Raw genomic sequence first — 19,029 nt, forward strand, 5'->3', positions numbered from 1 at the left:
TTCGCATAATTGACTATTGAGCCATTATTATTATTAGTTATTGCAGTGCAATTTTAAATTAGTTTTATAAAAGAACTACTTATTGCGTTTACACAAGTGTTTTAATAATCGGCCAAATGCGAGTCGGACTCGCGCACAAAGGGGTACCGGTATAGAAAGAAATGAAAGTAGACAAAAAAATGTTTTTTTTATGGGATATATTAAATAATAATTGTATTATTAATTATTAAAGTTAAAATATAATTAAGGATATTGTGAAAATTTCAAGTGCCTAACTGTTGCCATTATTGATTACGAGTAAAAAAGGCCAAAAAAATCACGTTTCTTGTATGTTCCCTTAAATATTAACCTTAAAAGTGGGCCACAATGTCTAAATGTATTGTTATAGACTTCTGCATACAATAATAAATTAATTATTATTTATAGGTAAGTCTGTAATGTACTTTTTTATGAATCGCCTAAATTTTTTAAAATGCAATACACAATAACGTATTGCTTTTGCTGAAAAAAAAAAATGTGTTACATTAATAATATATTTTTGAGGTTACTCTTGTCACCTAATAAAGTCGAAGTTTCTGAACAAAAATATTTTATGAACATTAGGTAAGTATACATTTTTTTTTGCAATATTACTTAGTAGTTAGTAAACGGTAAGTAGATACCTAACTCGTGGTAGGTACCCATGGGTCTTAAAAAGATAGGAAATTATAATCATAATAATAAAAATAATTATTTTTTTATTACAAAATAATTATCTTGCTACATACCATTATTGTCTGTTTAAAACATTATTTCTATGCTAAGTGCAAATGTATTAAATTCAAGGTTATCAATTTATATCGTAGCGAGATAAGATAAGAAATAGCCATTAGTCTTCAACACACATTTCAGTTTCTCTCTTTCAGTTTCAAGAAGATTAAGGAAAAATGAAATTAAATATATATTTATTATTTCAATAAATGGAACCTTAAAATTAAACATAATTAAATACAACTTAATAAATGTGTCAAAAATTATGGAACTAAAGGGGTTGAAAATTTGCACGGCCATTTTTTTACCGTTTTACAGTTTTAAAATTTTAATTCACTCTCCATTCGCGTTTACATATTACATGTAATGTCAACATAAATAACTATTGACTATGATATCATCGGCGTTTTGTTCGCAATTGGAGCGTCATATCAGTGATAGCACGGAGTCGATTGCACGAGGACGTTGCTGTAAAGCCATGTGATATGGGTGTTCCGATGGTGAACAGGTGCTGCTTCTGCGCGACGCTGCAGACGGGGACCTTGATCATTGGTTACATATACACGGTATGGTTTCGTGTGTGTGCTGACTGGGTTTGTGTTTGTTGTATCTGTCAAGTGCTTTCAGAGTTCAGAATAGTCTATTGTCTTGACTTAAGGAGTTTCTGTTTAAAAGAGTAATTCTGTATACTCTAGTCTACTACTCTGAAGTCTGAACAGTCAGTAGAGTTTTGTAGATCAGATTTCAGGATATAATTTTTTTGCGTCTACTCCATGCCTTCTGCGTTACGTCATATTTTTTCTCATAATAGGTAATTACATAGATTCAAACATTTTCATTAAACTTTGAACTGGTAGAAATGCACCTGAAAAACAATAGTTTTCAGAAACTAAAAACGCCCTATCTATGGTGTCCAAACAATCTTCACAGCATAACAGTGAATTGGCGATAATTCCGCTATTCTGGTGACCTAAAACCCGTGTAATTGGTCTTGAATTCTTAAATATGTCAATGTCACGGGGCGTACAGACAGACGGCGGTTCACAAATAGCGCGCTGTGTTTGTTTATGATGACGTCACGAGTATGGACTGTGGAGGTCAGAATTCGCAACACTGGAGAATATGATAAGAACATCTTTCGCTACTATAAAATGGTCATGATAAAATCCACGTGTACATACTACTTAGTAGTCAGCTGTTCTGAATAGTTACTCAGCTCAAACTCTATTAGAATATAGAGTCATAACATACAAAATAATAATAGAGAGAATATAGTCTCTATAAGTAGCTCTATAAGTAGTTATTTCCCACCTATGTTCCCGATATGTCACATCTTTTTTATTAGGGTTCCGTAGCCAAATGGCAAAAAACGGAACCCTTATAGATTCGTCATGTCTGTTTGTCTGTCTGTCTATTTAATAGTAATTTTTCCTCATCGAGGTGCCAGGTACTTCAAATATGCTAAAAACAGGTTTTTCAATTCTTAATTCAAATGCTAAAAATAAAAGTCTCTCTTTCTGTGAATCTGTGACGACGGTAGTTGGCGTCACAGTTTATGCAAATAAATATACCGCATCTTCTGACGTAAAAAGGTTTCCTGTAATTAACTACTAAGATCCAGGTCCAGTTGTTTCACTTATAAAATGAATAATAACATTTTAAAAAGATAAAACTGACTTCAAAATTGTACTCAATTGAGACAGTAATGCAGTAATATTATCCAATGTTCCACTGCTTAACATCCAACGTATTCGCATTGGTTTGTCTCTACGCAGGAAGATGGTATATCCAGTGAGCCGTTCTAACTACTGGACTTGGGGGACCCATTATCTAGGCCGGTATAAATAGTCAGTTAAGATGCGACCCGGTCTCAAGGCGCGATTCGGCTCTATGATTGGTCCAAATTTTGACAGCCAACCTGAAGCCTGAACCGTGTCTTGAGACCGAGATGCATCTTGAGTACTGACTATTTATACCGGCCCTAGAGTCTAGATCTAGCTTTTATTTTGTTGTTTTACCAAGAAGTGTGTTCCAGATATGGGCACTCCTGGAGCTGACCTGCTACTGCCTGCTGGTGACGCTGGCGCCGCTAGGCCACGGCGGGGCGGTGTCCGGACACAAGTACGCGCTGTACGTCACCGCCGCCGCCGTCAGCGGGACACACCTGCTGTGCTCGTTGCTGCTCGTTGTCGCGGCTCATAAAGTATGTACCATTGAAGAAATTGATTCGTTGGCAGTTTATGGACCCACGTCAATTGGTCGGATTATGTCAAATAGCTGTGATTTATCGGACGAGTTTGAGACAACGTGACCAATTTACGCAGATCGGCCATCTGCCAATGAACTTCTCTGATAGTACCATCCATGATCTATATTATGCTTTCCAATGTGTATAAATAGGCATTATTGCAAAAGGTTCGCTCTACCAGGTTACTATGCTTTCGACTTTTGAGGCTTTTATTGGAATGTCCATCGGTACCTACGTGATCGTACAGTCGCTGGTTGATCTGCAATCTGCATACTTTTAGTCGAAAAGCCCGTATAATAGACTGCACAGTAGAAGCCAGAAATTAACTCATCATTATATTTAAATTTAATCGTTATTAAATGTCTCTTTAACTGCGGCCGTTAGAGAAGGACTAGTCCTATATAATATTTTATCATAGCTAAGACAAAATATTATATTCAATACTTTCAAAAACTTGGTCTTTGTCGCAGGCCGTAGCCCCTTTTAATTCATACGAGCATTCTCGGAATAGTAACGTTTTGTATAATATTCTGTTTAACAATGCGAATAATGAACTCTGCGAGAACTTAATTTGAATACAAAACTACAGTGAAATTAGTAGAGCAAGCCGGTGATAAAATCTGTTTAAAATTTAAACGTTTTTAAGCCTGCGTTTACACGAACTGTTTTTAAACGCAAAAAAGCTTGTTATTGAATAATAGGTAAGCACTGCTTATTAAGCAGTTAGAAAATGACATAAATGTTAATAGAACGCTCTTTATCGTGAATCTACAGTCTGTCAAGAAAGTCACGACTCACGACAGACGGGAAATTTTTTAAATGCAATAAAAAATATGAGAACTTTATTAATTCGAGATAAAAATATGCAAGATGACAATATTTAAAATGTACCTAATAAGCGTTCTCTGTAAAAATACAAAGATTTTTTTTTTTGTATTTTGACAGACCTTTTTTTCTTTTCTTTTCCCGCCTGTCATGACTTTCTTGACAGGCTATAAGTACAGTTCGACAAGGCTTTAAACGAATGTGGCGAGAAAAGGAAGTAACGCTTCTATCGTACAAAAACGTCATTTTTGACATGTGTTTGACAGTTCTCCTTTACCAGTAGCACCCCGTGACACATTAATTTACAGCCGTTCAGAGTAGGTAGCACTGTACCTACATGACTGCTACTAGGTACTACATACTGCTACGTGATTGATGACATCATGATTTTGTGACACCATAAAAATGTTGATAAGTTAATACTGTTTGCCATATAGGTATAATTACCTATATGGCACCAAATTAGTTACCAGTACATATTGCGAATTGCCAGTTGCCACTATATACATAGTACATTGTCTTGATGTCAAATTGTAGTTTGCGTCCTCACGCACGCACTGATTGGCCATTTCATATTCGTCCATGGAGTTTCAAGTTCGTACGTGAGAGTTTTCGATAGTGACACCCGAATACCAGTTATCGAAATACACCTCTGCAGGACGGGCACAGTGACGCAATATTTTTACATAAAATGTCCATAGCCTGGATATTAATATAATATCTTAGGGCCTGTTTCACCACTTTCTGAGAAAGTGCCGAACAGGCTATTCACAAATTTTTTGACAGATTCTCCATACTCTGTCAAGTTAAGTGGTGAATAGCCTATTCGGCACTTATCGGGAAGTGGTGAAACAGGCCCTTAATATTCTAAATGCGAAGTGTGTCTGTCTGTCTGTTACCTCTTCACGCCCAAACCGCTGAACCAATTTGGTATGAAGATACTTTCAGTCCCGGAAAAGGACACAGGATACTTTTTATCCCGGAAAATGTACGGTTCCCGAGCGATAAACGAATTTTGGCGCAAGGGCCGCAATTACGGCCGTCATCTTCAATATTTGTGACGAAAGCATAGCTTTTTTTAATAAAAAATATTCTTCTTCTTTCCTTTAATTTCAGAAACTGGCGTCTCTGACTCTACCCTGGACGATCGTGACGGGGATCCTGACGGCCATCTTCTTCGTGATGTGCCTCACCGGCATCAGCCTCATCCTGCAGGACTCGGGGGAGATGTTGGAGATTGAGTCCATCGTCATCTGTGTGCATCTCGTTAGAGCTTGTAAGTCATGTGGATAACGTCTTGTTTTTGTTCCCTGTAGGAGCCCGAACACTGGGATGTTTTCCGTCCCCCTAACGTAGTCAGGCAAGGGCGTCAGCTAGGGGGGGGGGGGGGGGGGGGGGGCAGCTCATACCTGTTTCGAGAAGATGGTCGGTTTGGTACCTATATTGAAACAAAAAATCATGAAAATTAACTTTTATTAATCTGACTGAAAAGATATTTTGTTTCTAACACTTCATTTTGCGCAGAGTAGGTAACACGTTTATTTCCACTTGCCAGGAAAATTGATTTTTTTTATTCCATCTTCTAGGGAGGACAGGCGGCAGCTGCCCCCCTCCCTGCCCCTATCTGGGTACGCCCATGTAGTCAGGGCTTGTTATGTTCGTTTCTCTCTTTTTAATTCTTTTTTTACACTGCGATGTTGGGATGATGACGATTCCAATTTTAGACACAATTAGGTTGGCTTGACTAGTTAAATATCACGGTCGAAAAGCTATGACGAAATTACGACTAAAATAGTAAAGTTAGCAGCAAAATATATATGCATTCCTATCAGTCATACGGTAAATCTGTCATTCGAACAGAGATATTTTCCAAATCTATTAAAAAAATCAATTAGTAAAACCCTTCACAAAAAGGGTGATAGAGAGGATATTGCAAATTACAGACCAGTTACAATTATACCTATCCTTTCTAAAGTATTTGAAAAAGCGATGCAAATTATTAATGAATTATCTTAGCACTAACAATATACTAACTAAGCAACAATTTGGGTTTATAAAAGGAAGCTCTACCACATTAGCATGTTTTTCTCTAATTAAACAAATTGGTGAGGCTATTAACAAAGGCCTAGAAGCTGCCGCGGTATTTTTAGATATGAGTAAGGCATTTGATTTTGTTGAACATAAACTACTACTTAATAAACTAGAAAAATGTGGTATTAGGGGAAATGCAAACGACTGGTTTAAATCTTACTTGGAAAATAGAACACAGTGCACAGAGATAACGAACATATCCAAAAATAGAGTAAAAAATATCAATCGCAATTCAAGTTGAATACTGTCGGAGTTCCGCAGGGCAGTATACTCGGCCCTATCCTCTTTTTATTATACATTAACGATATGCCTCAAGCAACAAAGCATGAATGTATTATGTTCGCTGATGACACAACGTTAATAATTAAATGTAAAAAAGGACAATTGAATCATGACATTAAAATTGAATAATATAGCCAAATAATATAATTAATTGGCTAAATAGGAATAATTTGAAAATAAATTTAGATAAAACAAAAATTATTAAATTTAATAAAAAAATTGACAATAACGATAATTATTGTACGATAAATTTTTAGGTTTTATAATTGACAGTGAAATTAAGTGGAAAGACCATGTTGACTTTGTGAGTAATAAATTGAATAGATCCATTTTCGCTTTAAGAATAATTAGAAATATAGCCTCTGTTAATGCCGCACTTATGGCATACCACGGTTATGTTGCATCTATACTAAGATATGGGTTAATATTATGGGGGAATTCAACAGACGTATCAAAGGCATTCATTGTTAAAAAAAAATGTATAAGGTCTATAGCTGGAGCTGGCTACTTAGAACATTGCAAACCTCTATTTAAGGACCTGAAAATACTTCCCCTACCGTGTCAATATATATTTGATATCTGTCTCTTTGTTAGAGAATACCAATATCTATTTACTAGGTACTAATAAAGAGATGCAGAAACAAGGAACTAGTAGACACAAGGAAAAAATTTGGGTACCTAAACAAAACCTAGAAATTTAGCGTAGAAATGCTACTATCATGTCCATAAATATATATAATAAGTTACCAAATAACATTAAAAATATATCAAATTACAATAAATTTAAAAATAATCTATTTTCTTGGCTTTTGGACAAATGTTATTATTCAAATAAAGAATTCTTTGAAGATAGACAAAATGAAAAAATGTTTTGTTTAGGTAAAAATTGTGTTTCTGCTATTATTTAGAATTTCTTGTTTAATTAATGTATATTAAATTGTATAGTTTGATAATTTTCAATTCCTTTTGACATTTAATGTAAGTAATTAACCTATTTTAATTAATTTTAATTTGTAATTTGACCGACCAATTGACATTTTTTATTTTTTATTTAATTCCATTATCTACTAAAATATGACGATGTAAAAATTTTATATAAAGTTTGACATTTATGGGTAAAAAAATTATTGACTATAATTATGTTTTAATAACTAATAACTTCAAGAAGGATTTATATTAATATTATTATTATAATTTGACAAAATGTTCATTAAATATTTGCACGTCGATTAAAACGACAATAATATGTGAGACACTTTTAACATATTGTAACAGCTTAATGTACACACCATATTATTGCAAATAAAGATTATGATTATGATTACAAAGGGAGTTAGGCTTTTAAAGTGGACCAGCTGAGAGCCAGCTTGATGATTATAGCCAGAAAGTTGGGGATTCAACCAAAAAGCAAATACCCAGCATTTGAAGTTGCTGATCATCAGGCGCTCGGACTGCCGTTTGTTGATCCATTTCTTAAAAAAAGCTTAGTTACATTATACCAGAATGTACGGTTTCCACAAATTGGCTTTGAATTTTATATTTATTGACAAATTAAACGTAAGCTACGGTTTCAGGTGTGTCAGTGTACTGCATCCTGGTGGTGCATAGCCGCCACAAGCAGATGATGAACGAGGAGGACGAGCAGCGCCTCCAGCACTCCGCCAGACTCTACCGGCCCGTCAGAACTAGCGATTACAAGCTGTAGGACGAGCAGCGCCTCCAGCACTCCGCCAGACTCTACCGGCCCGTCAGAACTAGCGATTACAAGCTGTAGGACGAGCAGCGCCTCCAGCACTCCGCCAGACTCTACCGGCCCGTCAGAACTAGCGATTACAAGCTGTAGGACGAGCAGCGCCTCCAGCACTCCGCCAGACTCTACCGGCCCGTCAGAACTAGCGATTACAATCTGTAGGACGAGCAGCGCCTCCAGCACTCCGCCAGACTCTACCAGCCCGTCAGAACCAGCGATTACAATCTGTAGGACGAGCAACGCCTCCAGCACTCCGCCAGACTCTACCGGCCCGTCAGAACCAGCGATTACAATCTGTTGCCCGCGACTTCGTCCGCGTTAGCATAGTAGATCACATGACACATCCCAAGTATTATTTATTGTACAAAAATATTCAATGTACAGAATCGAATTTCCTACGATTTTATTACATAAAGATGTTGCGCGCGGCTTCGTTTGCGTAATTTAGAAATTTCACGCAACCGTACATTGTTCCGCAAAAAATAGCCTATGTCCCTTCACGTGGTCTATTCTTCATGTTTGCCAAATAACATAAAAATTGCTCCAGTAGTTCTTAAGATTTCATATAGTTCATCAAATTTCATATAATTTCCCCCGTTTTTCCCACATTTTCCTCTATTTCTTCGCTCCTTTTAGTTTTAGCGTGATAAAATATAGCCTATTGCCTTCCTCAATAAATGGGTAACCTAACACTGAAAGAATTTTTCAAATCGGATCAGTAGTTCCTGAGATTAGCGCGATCAAATAAGTCCTTTCATATAATTTACCCCGTTTTTTCCACATTTTCCTCTATTTCTCCGCTCCTATTAGTCTTAGCGTGATAAAATATAGCCTATAGCCTTCCTCGATAAATAGGCTATCTAACAGTAAAATAATTTTTCAAATCGGACCAGTACTTCCTGAGATTAGCGCGTTCAAACAAACAAACAAACAAACTGCAGAATTATAATATTATAATATCTATATAATATTATAGTATAGATAATATTAGTATAGATTATAGATTTAATGAACGAGCACGCGGAGACCAATCATTAATCTAAGACCTAAGTTATTATAATTGTAAGTACATATTAAGAACGTTTTTATTTTTTGTATTATTTTGTTTGTAGTTTAGTTGTTATAAAAGAATAATATTATGATATTGGAAAAGTCGCATGTTAAGACTGAATTATTGTGATTAAGTAAATAAAATTTCAAACAGCACCGTATTTTTTTATTTAAATAAGTACCTACCTACATAAAAACAAACTAAGTACTTAAGTGAAAAAAACTGTGTAGGTACCTAAGTAGGTATAGGTCTACCAGAATCTGATGGCAATTTTTGACAACAGATTTTCAAAAAATATCCTTGGTCATTGGATACATTTTTATAATATTTACATGTTTCACACACAAAAAAAGCCTAAAGGAATAAAAAACCGGCCAAGTGCGAGTTGGATTCGCCCATGAAGGGTTCCGCAGCAGCAATAAGGTTTATTTTTATGAAATTAAAAGGTTTTTGATTTTTTTTTTATATTTCAGTTTGATTTTTTTATATTTAACTTTCATTACTTAGTTAAATAATTAAGGTTTACCACTTTGGAAGAGTCTCTCTCGCAAACTATTCAGGTTAGAAAAAAATGATATAAGAAACCTTAATGTAATTTTTGAAGACCTATCCATAGATACCCCACACGCATAGGTTAGAGGTTTTTTTTTGTTTCAGTTGTACCTATGCAATGGGGACCTCTAATTTTTCCATTTTTGTATCAAAATCTTAATGCGGTTCACAGACTACATCTACTTACCAAGTTTCAATAGTATATCTCTTATAGTTTAGGCGGTTTATAGTAGACGGGCAGACACACAGACATGACGAATCTTTAAGTGTTCCGTTTTTTGCCATTTGGCTACGGAACCCTAAAAATGATGAAAATATTTTATTCTTATTACCCCGGCCGCGGCATTGCTAGAGTCAATTTATTTTCTCACTTTTTGCCATCAGATTCTGGTAGACCTGCAAGTTGCAACTGGTCTTTATTACGTGCACTTTTTCCACTAAGTATATTCATTAAGAACCGATGCGACGTATTTGAGATTATTAAATAATTGATGACTCCTTTTTTTCCATAATTTAATTCAAATTCTAGAGACTGAATCATTTTCAAATAACTTTGCAAAATTTGTGCGAAATGCGATATAAAAGCGCTCGTGTAAATCCCGTCTCGGTTTTTGCGTAGGTACCTACGTCAGAGCCCGAGACAGTGTTGCCAGACGGCCAACTCGGTTTCTCCCCAAGTGTTCCCCGAAATCCCCCCACAAATTATAAAAGAAAATTTTTGTTCATTATAAATGGGAATTTCACAAATTGATACGATGAATGTACACTATTTCTGCAATAGCGTCCAATCTTTACAGAATCAGCATCTTCGCGAGCTCCTTGATCATTTTTATGGTTCCGTAAGTCGTAACCAAAGGGTAAAAACGGGACCATAGTACTTAGATTTCGCCGTCTGTTCCCAGATTTTTTTCTTCCAACAATCCCCCCAAAAAATTGTTCCCCCCAATTTTCCCCCCATCACCTAAAAAAACCCCCAAATTTGGGGAGATTCCCCCCAATCTGGCATCACTGGCCCGAGACCTAAGCTACGTCAAATTGAGGACATCGTTTTGTCTCGCTCGTTTCTTTCAAATCTGTCATCGGTCTCGCTCTGACCTTATTGACAATTTCGCTTTCGGTGCGCGGTTGTGTTGTGTACACTGTACATTGTAATAAAATTAATTTTGCTCATTTATAGCGTTCTTTAGACGGTTTTATATAGTGAAATAATCTCAAATACTAATAGCACGTGCTCTAAATATTGCTCTTCATGTAATAACAAGGTTAGCTAACGTACAAAGTATCGCAATATCCAGAAGGCTGTTGCCGTTTTGGAGGTTGAAATCTGCTGTTTTGTGGAATACAAATTAGTTTTTGAGTGAATATTAATTAAATTGGTAAGTTACTTTATCGTATAAGCATGTTCATTGCTCAGACCAATTAAAAAGGTTCGTTGTACAAATTTATTCATTCCACACAAAATAATATTTAAAGTACTTAGTGATTTCTTTTCTACTGATTGGACTTTTCTACCCGAAAGTCAAGTGCAGAAAATACTCTTTTTTGTTCTATTTCATTTATCTAATACTTAATACAATAAACAAATTTAGTTATATCATACATTGCATTTCAAGTAAGTACTATAACTATTATTTTTAGCCAAGTCTGAGAGTCATGATAATAATAGGTTACTTGTGGGGCTCTCTTAGGTTTCCTCTTAGCTATTGAGGTCTTGAAAGCTGACTTTTATCTTAATCCCTCTGTGTGAGTAATTAACATGTACTCAATTAAAAGCAGAGCTAGATTAAACTAATATTGCTGGCCTACACAACTAGACAGACACAAAATATTGTTTTGATAATAGTGAAAAAGAATAATGTAACTATGTAATATGATAATTTATAACACATAATATATAAGAAATGCAAGTACGGTGACTTTAAAAAAACCCTGACACAATGAGCGCTATTCAGGGTTAAAGTGTATTGTGTATTACTTATTGGAAACATCATTATTATATCTCTATCATTCTTCCTATTTAATATAAAAAAAATCATATTTATTTGTCGGACAGGTACACCATACAACATATTAATTATCTGGGATATTATGCGAGTTCTCAAAAAAAATTTTTTTCATTAGAAGTCTATTGTTAGATGAGAAGCTCAATAATTAATCAGAGTTTCTACATTTCTAAAAATCCTCATTTCTTTTTAAATAATATCGTGTCAGATTGAAAATATTATATTTCTTAAAACATAGTTTTTAAGTAGTAGGTATTTATTTATTTATTTATTTATAAATTCTTTATTTGCATTATAAACAATATAAAATAACAAAACAACATTAGGCAAGGAACATAGCAAATAGGCGGCCTTACCGCTTTCAGCGGTTTCTTCCAGGCAACCAAAATATGGTGGCAGAAAATAATGTTAAAGTGCTAAACTTAAACAAAGAAAAAAAAATCCTCATATATTTATAAAATATACTTATATAGTAATATATATTTTATATATATTATATACTTACATATATATACACATATACATACATATATATACACTAAATATAATATATTACACATAATAAAATAGTCAAACGAACTACACAAATATAGGTAATGAATTTTTAATGGCTAAAATGTTAGTAGTAATTGTCAAAACAGGTTCTCCAATTAAATTTAACACCTCCATAGTGGGTATAGCAGACACAATAGATTTTCAATTGTTATGCGGCAACCGGCTGCCGCGCCCGGGGATTGATGGGTTAATAATATTATGACTTAGAATAGAAGAGCTAGAATAGTATTTAAGAACAAACAATAACATTTAAAACAGGAGTTGTTGCCACCAGCACAAAATCATTTAACATAAAAAACAAAACTGGCCTATTATTTAAAAAAGTTATACCCGTTACTTAACTAGCCATTAACCCCAGTTGAAGTATCTAAAAAAGTTAAGGCAGGTAATTCTTGTATAGTTTATTGTACTTCATAATGTTTATGTACAGGATTATGTTTATGTACAGGAAGATATATGTTTATGTACATAATGATATGTTTATGTACAGAATGATTTAAGGAGAGATTTAAAAGCACTAGTTTTATACATTTCTAATGTGTTAAAGATATTAGCAAATTTTTTAAAACTAAATAGAGGTTTGACTTTCCGGGTTTTGATTTGTATCTGAGATAATGGATACATAACTGATAAAATATGGGTTAGGATCTTTTTATTCCTATCGCGCGGTAATCTTACATTTTTCCGGTATAAAAAGTATCCTTTATTATTTCCCAGGTCTCAAAGTAATCTTTATAACTCAATTTCATCAAAATCGGTTCAGAGGTTTAAGCTTGAGTAACAGATGTGAGACAGACAGACGCAGTTAAGTACGCATTTATAATAAATATTAGTATGCATGACACGAGCAGCCTGTATAGAGCTGAGAGCTGATTGCAGTTTACAGGCGGCCTTGATCCCTGCCTGTTCATTGTCGTAGCGGTACTTATACCTCGGCTAAATTACAACTACGCGTCGACAACACGACTAGCGATTTTAACCGACATCGCAAAAAAAAAAACTTTTGTATGGGCAAGGGCCCGAGCGTCACGAGTTTCCCCATAACAACAGTGAAAAAAAAAGTTGGTCTTTCAGCGCTGCTACTTTCACAGTGAACTCTCTACCAGGAATACGTACACACCCTAAAGTATTATCACTTGTTTTTGTTACACCCTGTATATATACAAGAATTGCTCGTTTAAAGATATAAGATTTAGTACACTCTAAACTCTAAAGTTATCTTCTTTTAAAATATATATTGTTTGTAATACACTTAGTATGAGTTTTCTAGTAACTATTGTTTGCCACATTTCGTAGAAAAAGGCCATCTTATCAATTATCATGTTCAATCAAAGACAAATCAACAGGATAGTTACGATTTACTGTTTACAACTGCAGCTGATATTGTGCGCCGCGCCGCGCCGCTTGCATTGCTGTCGTAAAATACGTCATGGACCTTGCTAGTTTATCACTTTTTGACGTTATTACTGTACAATAAGGTTTAAAAGTGATAAAGCGTACATGTCACGACTGTACATACAAAAGCAAGGGTTTTTCACACGGGATCCACAACAAAATAAAGCATGTAGCCAACAATTACCTACTGCACCCGTTTCTAAACCAGTAGAACTAGCTTGTTAAAACGCATGATCTGGCAACAAAAAGTGGTCACTCTCAGCCTACAGCTTGTACAGACTACAGTATCGTCGCGATGGAGTCTACTGAGTGAGTTATTAGTTTATGTGTGGCGAATAACGCATCACCACGCGCGTAAAATATGGATATGGCCAATTATAACCATAATAATATACACCTAATTCCATAAGTCGTTATAGCTATCACTTAGGGCGCGTTCAGACGTGCGTGTTCTGCTGTAATGTTTGGGAAAACACGCGTACAACACGCGCACGTCTGAACGAGATAGATTTTCTTACAAATCAGCAACGTTTATGACTATTTTATAATTTTTATAGTGCCGAAGTGTGTGCGCAATACATCGCGAGCTGTCCATTAATCGTTGACCGTCACGTTTCAGAGCCGCGAAGATGGGTATGCCGCACATCACCAGCTTCTGCTGCTGCCTGGGGCTGGAGCAGGGATCGCGGCTGGTCGGCTACCTGCATCTGGTGAGTAGATAGGGTCCGATCCTCGCACTTCGAATGTAGCTTCGAGCTCAGAGGCCTATTCTGACGACTTGAATGACGCTTCGAGGGTAGTCAGTGTGACAGTCTGCGCTCGAAGTGACCTTCCAGTCATGAGAATTGTGACCTAAGCTTTATGACATGAGTGAGGCATCCTGCGATTGAAGCGACATGCGTATGAGAATAGATTTCCTGAATATCGCTTAATTAATGTTAGTGGTAGATGGGAATTTGCCTCATCTATTTTAAATGAGGCAAATCTATTAAAGTGATTAATGTTCCCACTTTATAGGAGGAGCATCATTAATCACTTGATTAGGTATTGTAGCCTAATGACTAATGAGCAACGCCCATGAAGTGGATAGTAGATAATAAAGAGTGAATTATTGAAGTGGACATCATAATATTATAATACATAATAAGAGGCAGCAAAAATAATAAAGGAGTTGTGACTTGTGGTTGTGACTCAATTTTGATAAAAACTAGAATGCAACGAACACCGAGTAGAGTTTTAGATTTCGTCTACCATGGCCATTTTCAAATTCACCTATCTAACATAATAAAATATTGTCATGTATACATTATTATGTACATAACAAAGTTACTGAGTTAGATATGGGTACATAATTATGGAGTGTAGATGGAGGAGAACTATCTCTGTATGTAAAAAGTGTCCGCTGAAATGCGTTAAATTAGGGTAGCAACAGGGTAAATTTTAAATCATTTAGCAGCTTTTATTTCAGCTATTTTAGGTTATATTTTTCAAAATATATTGGTATTAACCCAGTAATTCTGTGACTCGGCTATTCGGCTAACTTCAATTTATATTTTGTCACCAACGGCTACATTCATTCCATAACCTTTGCTGCAGCTAGCGCCACTTTGGAGGATTTTTCAACTGTTATTTACTGCGTACAGCTGGACACTTTTTCAAATATCCCCCATATAAGATAGTTCTCCCCCATCTACCCTCCATATACATAATAATATGTACATATTATGTACTTGGCTGCCCCCATTACCCACAGACTAAAAAATGCGTGACTAATTAATTGCAGCCCTTTATTAAAACCTCAATTAGGCTCTGAGTCATATTGTCTCTTCCGTTGAAAGATTGCTCAGTTTTATGAATCTTTCTGTAAATTGTAAATTATATTAAACATCACTTTTATTTACATTTTATACTCAAACAGATTTAGAAATTACTGTTGTAAGACTCTTATTATAAACTAGCTGTTGCCCGCAACTTCGTCCGCGTAAACTTTAGTTATGTTTCTATATGAATTTCAAGGAGTCCCGTCGATTTCTCATGGATCGCATCATCAGATCACCACTTTTGTGATCATGTTACCGAAATCGGGCTTCACCTTATACAACAACAAAAGAATTTTGAAAATCGGTCTACAAATGGCGTAGTTGTCCGAGAACGAATACAAAAATAGTAAAATATATCATCCTCCTTTTCGAAAGTCGGTTAAAAAGTAGCCTAAGTTATTCCTTACTACATCAGCTATCTGCCAAAAAAAGTCCCGTCAAAATCGCTCCAGCCATTACGGAGATTAGCCGAACAAACAGACAGACAGATATACAGACAAAAATTGTAAAAAATTTTGTTTTGGTGTATGTAGCGTATACGTATATGTATAGATTAGTCCACAAAAAATAGCATATGATTCTTCACGACGTGGTCTACAGCTTATCTGTGCCAACAGAAAAATTGCTCCAGAGTCCTGTAGCTCGTGAGATAAGCCCTTTCAAATAATTTCCCCCGTTTTTTCAACTTTTTCTTCTATTTCTTCACTCCTATTAGTCTTAGCGTGATAAAATATAGCCTATAGCCTTCCTCGATAAATGGGCTATCTAACACTGAAATATTTTTTTAAATCGGACCAGTAGTTCCTGAGATTAGCGCGTTCAAACAAACAAACTAACTAACAAACTCTTCCGCTTTATAATATTAATAAGTATAGATTAGTCTATAGATTTTATGATCTCTGTACAAGCTCTTGTCCCAAAGTAGTTCTCAGGGGATTTCTTTTAAAAAATAAGGGGGAAAAACGAGCAGGTTGTCCGGAAATAATGCTGGTTATAGTTCGTTCCAGAGTTTAACAGTGAGTCATTCGTGGCAGAAAGTTACGCGAAAAACGCACGGTGGAAGATTTGCATAGCATTTGCATTGCATCTATCTACACGGCGCCTGTGCTGGCAAGGATGGCATCTAGTACATTGATGTTATACACACAATATGATACTTAATTTTTTTTAACGACTATAAGTTAAAAACAAACATTGTTAAAATACATAATATGATCTGCACAGACAGGAGCATGGACAAGCCAAGTTCGAACACAAAGAACTGGTGGGTCTATTATTACATGAACAATTTGTACTTTTGACTCCCTCATAACCCAATAAGTATGTGTTCCACAGCTGATCTCTCTCGGTCTGATGGGCACGGCGTCGTGGTTCGCCGCCAACCTGAAGCCGTTTGTCGGCACCGTGGAGGACGAGCCCGACCACACGTATGCCACGTGGTACAAGATCGCCGTCGCCGTCGCCGTGCTGACGCTGCTGCATGTCGCGCTGGCGTTGACGTTGCTGTATGGAGTTTATAAGGTGTGTTGTGGTGACATGTCTTGCGGTGATGTGTGCTGTGGTGAGGTGTGTTGTGGTGATGTGTGCTAAAGTGAGCTGTGACTTGTGAGATGTGTTGTGGTGATATGTTGTGTTTATGTGTGCTGTGGTGAGGTGGTTGTGGTTATGTGTGTTGCTGTGATGTGTGCTGTGGTGAGGTGTGTTGTGGAGATGTGTGTTGTGGTGAAGTGTGCTGAAGTGAGCTGTGACTTGTGAGGTGTGTTGTGGTGATATGTTGTGTTTATGTGTGCTGTGTTGAGGTGGTTGTGGTCACGTGCGTTGCTGTGAGTGTGACGTGTGCTGGGGAGACGAGTGCTGTGGTGTTTTATGTTGTGGTGACGTGTGCTAACATGTGTTGTGTGCACAGCGCAACACGATCGCACTGCGCGTGTGGGTGTGGGCGGTGCTGGCGCTGGCGGGGGCGGCGCTGCTGTACGTGGCGGTGTCGGCGGCGCGCGGACTCAACTACACCGGCTCAGATATCTTCCTGCAGTTCCTGTACGGGGTCATCTTTTTCGGTCAGTATACATTATACTAGTCACGTTAAATGAGGCTTTTTTGTTGATGAGGTTTTGTTCTTGTCTTTTTTTCTGGGACTCAAACTATTACCACGCCAAATTTTAGCAAAATTGGTTCAGCGGTTTGGTCGTGAAAAGGTAACTGACAGACAGAACGATAAACAGAACGACAGACACACTTTCGCATTTATAATATTATTAGGCTTTATTTATAATACTAGACAACGTTCTGAAAGTATTTGATTGAAATCTATTCGGAAACATATTATAACAATTTAATTTTTTAAAATTTTATTTTTTGAAAAAAATAAAAATTGTTTTATTTTTGAATAAATTTGGAACAAATGTTCTCAGAAAGTGTACATGGTTCCACCATGGTACCACCGGTTCGGGAACTAACCCCGGCGAGAAGAACCGGCGTAAGAAACTCGCACGGGGCCACCTTTTACCAAAAAAGTGAAAAATAAAAATATTGATTGCTGACTATGTTGCAGGTTGTCTGGCGTACTGCATCCTGTGCGTGCACAGCTTCTACCTGATGCTGCGCAGCTGCGAGGACATGGAGGGTCCCTGCCGGAGTGAATATTAGACCCACTGCGTTGGGTGTCCCTCTTCGAATAGTGTGCTGAGTGCGAAGTAGGGAGCGTTCATGAAAATTACTTTTAGCCGGTCCCTAGACGATCACTTGTATTGTCAATGTCACGCTTCAATTTCATTGAACAGTTTATTTGACAATTAGAAGGCGCGTGATGTTCAATATCAACCCTAGACGGTCAATAAATTACGCAATACGTCATATTGCGCAATAATGGCCAGACATGTTACGTTAAGTTATACGCTTTTAAGGCTAGAGCGGGGGGGGGGGGGGTCAGGAAATGGTACGAAGGAGAGGTGCTTTAATCGTTATACTTGAACGCTACCTTAGTAACTCTATGGAAGGAAGTAACCTAGAATTTCACGTCGGTTGTAGTAAAATACCAGACGAATTCTAGTTTATTTCTTGCCGTAAAGTTTGTCTCCCCAAAAACTCGTACACAGCACACAAAACACTCTTTATCTCAGTCAATAAGGCTCAGTATAACTAAAATGGTGATCCCCGAAAGACACTGAAAATTTTATACTGTACAATGTTACTGCAGGCAATGTTTGCTCGGTACTGTATACTCGGCTGACCATTTCGTTTACTAATCAATGATTTTTATTTATATTGCTAATTTTTTACGGTGCTATGATAGTTTTTCTCTGTGTATGCGAGCGAAAGTTGTCAATTACAATTTTCGTGAAACTTGTAATAAAGTGCCATCTAGTGTTAATTTGCAACTACTGTTGAACACGTCAAGTTTCAGTTTGATGGCGCTAATAAAATGTTAGTATAGAGAGGAGTCTGGTGCCTTAGGGCCAATTCACACCGGACCGGCAGCGGCCGGCAGCGGCGCGGAGAGGCGCGGCGAGGCCGGCAGCGGCGCGAAGAGGCGCGGCGAGGCGCGGCGAGGCCGGCAGAGGCGGCTCGCGTCGCCGCGGGCGGTCGCTTGTGGACGCTCGCGGCCGCGCGCTACCTTCAGAGCGACGCACAGTGGATCGAAAATCGAGTTTCATAAAAAAATTGTAACTCCCTTATTATTACACGTAGCTGCGTCTTTTTACATTTTA

The 19,029-nt window shown here is 36.8% G+C and overlaps 2 protein-coding genes across 2 annotated transcripts; both read left to right on the plus strand.

Moving 5' to 3' along the window:
• The first annotated feature begins 1,043 nt into the window (after positions 1-1,043).
• Positions 1,044-8,275, plus strand: LOC121734899. The gene is made up of 4 exons (XM_042125532.1): positions 1,044-1,316; positions 2,786-2,953; positions 4,940-5,099; positions 7,771-8,275. The coding sequence occupies exons 1-4, from the start codon at positions 1,236-1,238 to the stop codon at positions 7,899-7,901; spliced, it is 540 nt and encodes a 179-aa protein (XP_041981466.1). The 5' UTR covers positions 1,044-1,235; the 3' UTR covers positions 7,902-8,275.
• A 2,392-nt stretch (positions 8,276-10,667) lies between these two features.
• Positions 10,668-18,769, plus strand: LOC121734689. Its single transcript, XM_042125288.1, has 5 exons — positions 10,668-10,925; positions 14,122-14,212; positions 16,658-16,843; positions 17,229-17,379; positions 17,874-18,769. The coding sequence occupies exons 2-5, from the start codon at positions 14,132-14,134 to the stop codon at positions 17,966-17,968; spliced, it is 513 nt and encodes a 170-aa protein (XP_041981222.1). The 5' UTR covers positions 10,668-10,925; positions 14,122-14,131; the 3' UTR covers positions 17,969-18,769.
• Positions 18,770-19,029: the final 260 nt, after the last annotated feature.

The sequence above is a fragment of the Aricia agestis genome, chromosome 16, assembly GCF_905147365.1.
Source record: "Aricia agestis chromosome 16, ilAriAges1.1, whole genome shotgun sequence".
Lineage (NCBI taxonomy): Eukaryota > Metazoa > Arthropoda > Insecta > Lepidoptera > Lycaenidae > Aricia > Aricia agestis.